This window comes from Gavialis gangeticus, unplaced genomic scaffold (assembly GCF_001723915.1).
Source record: "Gavialis gangeticus isolate Ggan-Ray unplaced genomic scaffold, GavGan_comp1, whole genome shotgun sequence".
NCBI lineage: Eukaryota > Metazoa > Chordata > Crocodylia > Gavialidae > Gavialis > Gavialis gangeticus.
Genome location: NW_017728960.1, coordinates 3,583,641 through 3,588,507, shown reverse-complemented (window position 1 = coordinate 3,588,507; position 4,867 = coordinate 3,583,641). Strand labels below are relative to the sequence as shown.

General features: G+C 66.3%; 1 protein-coding gene across 1 annotated transcript in view; it reads left to right on the top strand.

The window, feature by feature from the left end:
- The first annotated feature begins 1,295 nt into the window (after window positions 1–1,295).
- PBXIP1 (PBX homeobox interacting protein 1) overlaps window positions 1,296–4,867 on the top strand; it is a 4,461-nt gene continuing 889 nt past the window's right edge. The window contains exons 1-10 of the mRNA XM_019512247.1: window positions 1,296–1,544; window positions 1,694–1,808; window positions 2,014–2,090; window positions 2,216–2,378; window positions 2,642–2,857; window positions 2,939–2,962; window positions 3,094–3,176; window positions 3,454–3,585; window positions 3,658–4,721; window positions 4,763–4,841. Of these exons, the coding sequence (XP_019367792.1) occupies window positions 1,440–1,544; window positions 1,694–1,808; window positions 2,014–2,090; window positions 2,216–2,378; window positions 2,642–2,857; window positions 2,939–2,962; window positions 3,094–3,176; window positions 3,454–3,585; window positions 3,658–4,721; window positions 4,763–4,841 (2,058 nt within the window). The 5' untranslated portion in view covers window positions 1,296–1,439. The remainder of the gene's footprint in view (window positions 1,545–1,693; window positions 1,809–2,013; window positions 2,091–2,215; window positions 2,379–2,641; window positions 2,858–2,938; window positions 2,963–3,093; window positions 3,177–3,453; window positions 3,586–3,657; window positions 4,722–4,762; window positions 4,842–4,867) is intronic.

The following is a 4,867-nucleotide window of genomic DNA, read 5'->3' as shown; positions in this document are numbered from 1 at the left end:
AGCTGCACCCGAGCACCCCGCCCCCCCATGTGCTCTCCGGGGGGCGGCAGGGACGGCTCCTATTGGCCCTGCTTTCCCCAGGCGCCCGCTGATTGGCTGCTCCGATCACGTGCTCCGCCCCTTTCGGGTGAGAATGTAACGACTTGTAGCAAAGTTTGCTACAAAGTTGCCCGGAGGTTCCGGGACCCCAGACCCCCCCGCCGCCGCCGGGACTCGTGCCCCCGCCGCCGGGATCCAGGGCCCTCGGGCGCGCCCGTCAGGTGAGTCTGGGGCAGGGACGGAGTCGCGGGGCGTCGTTCCCCGCCGACCCGTGGGTCTCCCCGGGGGCTCCGGTCCCGCCCCGCGGGGAGAGCAAGCGGATGGTCCCGGGAGTGCCGCCGGGCGGGCCGGGGCCGGTCGCCGCAGGCTGGAACCCGCTGCAGTCGCTGTCTCCTATTATGGCAGCGCTGGGGCTCCGCCGGCGCGTCGCCAGGGCCCCCCCCCCGGAGCAGCGCCTCCGCCGCTTCCTTCCTGCGGGGCCCCGGAGGGGCGGCTCGGCCACCTGCTGCGGGGCATTAAACGCCGCTAAAAATACCCGCGGGCGTCACTGTCCGGGCGGCAGCTGCGGGGGGACGGCCCGCGTCCTTGGCATTTGCTGCCTGTCGCCGCTGCCGGCAGCTTCCCGCCCGGGGGGGCTCTAGGGGCAAACTGAGGCACGGCGGCGGGGAGGGACTCGGGCAGGGTGAGAGCCTGGCCCGGGCAGAGGGGGCCGGGACGCCTGGTGCAACCCCTGGGCCATGCTCCCACCCCAGCCCCTTCCCCCTCTCTCCTATCTGATCTCATCTGGTTGCCGTGGTAACCCCTGTGATGTCAGGATGTGGGTTCTGTGACATCACTGCAGGAAGCCTGCAGCTCTGGTCTGGGAGGGAGCAGGGTTGAATCGGGGTTCCTGTATGGGCCGGCAGGGGGAGCCAGGCTGCAGCCAGCCCCGAGCAGGGAAACAGGACCTGCCCGGCAAGTTACAGGCAGGCCCAGGTGCTGGGGCTGGGGCTGCCATGGCAGTTGTGCGGGGAATGTGCGCAATCTGGGGCAGCTGCCAGCCCGGGCACCCGCTGCCCCCACGTTCCAGGCTCCACATCTCTCGGGAACCAGGATACTAGGCCCCTCCAGGGGCAGCTGATTCCCAACCTGGAGCCTGGCTCGGTGCCCTCTGCCCCACCCCAGGCTGGCAGGGTCCTATTCACAGCTCTGGGGCATGGGTGGGGGCAGTGGCTGGGACTCTGCTCCACTGTGCCTGGGTGAAGGGCCCTTTGTCTCCATTTGCAAATTCTCTTTGCAAGTCAAATTAGCCCCGGCAAGGCGGTTCTGGGGCCTGGAGCCCTTGGTGCACGCATTTGGACATCTCCACACCCCCTTGCAGTGCTGTGGGGCCAGGAGGGCTGGGATTGCCCTGATGCTCCATGTTCCCTGCAGGTGGGATCCAGCCCAGCCGGGCAGGAGCAGCAATGGCCAAGAAAGCTGACGTGCGGGACTCGGACAACAGCTGGGTGATTGCTGGCTCTGAGGTGGGGGGCAACATGTGCAGGGCGGGGCTGGGGTCCTGGCACCCACACTTGCTGCCCAGGGCTCTGCCAGCAGGGTGCTGCCCAGGCTAGGGGCAGGAACAGGTGTGTGCAGAGATAACACTTGCATGACCTATCCCCCCTTTCCCCAGGGTTTGCCTGTGGAAACTCTGGGCCCAGAGGAGGGGGAGCTGCCCCAGGCTGCAGCAGAGGAGCCGGTGGGAGACACCCTTGAGGTGGAGGATGAAGCCCAGGACACGCTCCCAGGCACGTGAAGGTTCCTAGACCAGCCCAGCTCCCCACACTGTCCAGCACCCTGACCCCAGTGCTCCCCACTCTGTCCCCTTCAGGCTGCAGGGCAGGGGAGGGGGCTCTCGCAGGCTTTGAGCTGCTGCACCAGCAGCCCAAGTCCCTGGCCCAGCAGAGCCCTCCCCCACTCCAGCTGAGACTTGATGCTCTTGTCTCTCCATAGCATCTGCCCACAGGGGCAAGAAAGACGAGGCCTCCCTGCTAAGTTCGGCTGCTGGCCGGGAGGAGGCTGAATTCAAGGTAAAGGTTTGGGGGTGCCCAGGGATCAGATGGGAGGTGGTGCAGAGCTTGCGGCGGCGCAGGGATGGGGCCCTGCCACATCCTGGAGATGCTCAAGCACAAGTCCTGGCACTGCCTGTTCCCAGGACTCTGAGGAGCACTTGACGCTTAGCCCCAAGGGTGGCTCTGATGCAGCAGCCCACCCTGACGAGCTGCTGGACATCCACAAGCCTGAGGAGCCAGACTCCCAGGACGCTGGACTGGACTCTGGTGCTGGAGTCCTGGGCTCCTCACTCACAGGCAGAGCAGGTGGGTCCAGCCTCGCCAGCAACTTAGCCTCCCCTCCCCACCCTGCCAAGCCCCACACTGACTTGGCACCAGCTGAACCTGGCTGGGGAGCCATGGGGCATGTTGAACACTGCATCCCACCCTCTGCATGGACTCTGGGGGCACCTAGTCCCTGCTGGGTGGGGAGGGGGAACCCTGTGCCCATCTGTGGCCCTGTCCATGGGGGCACTTCTAGGGGTCCTGCTCCAGGGCCTGTTCTGAGCAGAGTCCCCATATCTGCCCAGGGGCACTGGCAGAGGAGGGCAGTGGCTCCAGCAGCAATGAGGACCAGGATGTGGAGGGGCTGCGGCGGCGGAAGGGGCGGGATGTGCCCCCTGCTCCTGAGAGGCCTGCGCCACACAGAGTGCTAGAGGCTGAAGGTGCCGAGGGGGGCTTGGGCACAACTACTTACCTGCTGGGTGCACTGGCACTGCTGGCTGTGGGGCTGCTGGTCTTCTCAGGTGAGCAAGGGGTGCAGCAGGGGCAGCCAGGGTGGGCACAGGGGTCCACTTCTCCTTCATCCTCTGCTTTCTTTTCCCTAGGTGGTGTCTACGACCTGGGAGACAGTGAGTACTGGGCAGGGGCCTCTCTGCTGCCCCATTCAGAGAGGGGATGATTAGCACCGTTGTGCCTGCCTGGGGCGGGGGGCCGCATGGACATGCACCTGGGCATTAACCCCACTTGTTCCCTCTGCCAGGCCTTTCAGAGAGTGCAGGGGCTGGGGATGCCCCAGAGGGGGAGCAGCCATGGTCACCCCCACTGCCAGTCATCAGTATAAAGGTAAGTGTGTCAGTGTCCCTGAACCTGAGACCAGCTCTGCCCCCATGGCTAGGTAGTGGGGGCTCTGAGTCCTCAGCCTTGGGCTCAGGAGCCTTTCCCAGCCTGGCAGACCAGGGGCTGTACCCTGTGCTGCTGCAGGGCTTGGGCCTATCATGCTGGGGAGACTGAGGGACAGAGTGGGGCTGGGCCTGGCTGTGCAGGGGAGGGCTAGGCCAGGGACCCCAGTATCCTGGTTGCCACTGTGGTCACAGGCTGTGGCTTCCTCCCATCACCACAGGAGCAGTTGGAGCAGCCATCATCATCGCCATCCTCAGCTGGGGACCCACAGAGCCTGCAGGCCATGAGCCTGCTGCTGGACAAGCTGGCCAAGGAGAACCAGGATATCCGAGCCATGCAGGCAGTGCTGCAGGTGAGACAGGGCCCTGGGCTGGAGGGGGCAACTCCCTGCCCCTTGGTTCTCACTTGGCTCCCACACCCACAGGCACAGAAGGACGAGCTCCAGGCCCTGCTGGAGAAGAGCGAGACCGAGAAGGCGGTGGCTGGGTCCCCCACTCCCGGGCTGGCAGAGATGGCGCAGCTCCGGTCATCACTGCAGCAGGAGGAAGCTGTACGCCGTGCCGCTCAGGCCGAGCTGCTGCAGCTCCAGAGGCAGCTGGAGCAGGAGGCTGTGGCCAGGGGTGGGCAGCAGGAACCAGCCATGGAGCAACCCCAGGCCCCAGCCCCGGCTTCAGCGTCCTACAAGGAGCGGCTGCGCCAGGAGCTGAAAAAGCAGCGCGAGCTACTGGCCTCAGTGCAGCAGGACCTGATAGGTGCCCTGCAACGGGCCCAGGCCTCGGGGCAGCTGGAGCAGCTGCAGGCAGAGCTGGGCACCCTGGAACAGCGGCTGGCACAGGAGCTGCAGCAGTCAGAGAGCTGGGAGCAGGGCTGGGGTTCAGAGGAGGCTTCCGAGCCCTTACCCCAGCGCAGCAAAAAGCCATTCAAGGCTGAGCGGAAGGAGGGTCCGCGGCACAAGGCGAGGGGAGAACCACGGCCTGGCCGGCCCGGGGACAAAGTGGGCAGGGAGCCGAAGGAGCCAGGCAGACCCAAGCACCACAAGCCCCGCCACGAGCCCAAGCCAGGCAGGGACTGGGACAGCCCAGCACGGCGGGTGGGCAGCAGGAAGGTTCCCCCACATGGGCACCATGTGCCCCGTGCCTGGGAGCTACCCTCCCTGAGCCAGTACCAGGCACCCCAGGGCTGCTCAGGTGCAGCAGCTTGCGCCCGGCAGGAGGGGCTGGCACCTGTGCAGAAGGCAGGGTTCCTACAACTGCTGGAGGGGTTCATGGTGCAGCGAGGCTGGGGGCCACACTATGGGCGCCTGGCAGCACCGCTGGATGACGTCTTTGGCCCAGATGGCACCTTCGCCCACGACCGCCTGCGCTTCAGCGATTTTGCAGACCATGTAGAGGACCTGCTCGAGGTGCTGGCATGGCAGGAGCAGGGCAACGATGAGGCAGCCGATGACTTTGAGGAGTTTGTGCTGCAGCACTATGGGCTGGGGCCAAGGTGAGCCTAGGACCGGCACCGCGCAGGGGCTCCAGCCCCAGGTTTCAGCTGCCTGAGGGGCTTACTGCACAGAAGCCAGCATGGCAAGGGGCCCAGCTGGGGCAGAGCATGGGCACCTGGGTGGCATCGCCTGTGGCGGTGCTCAG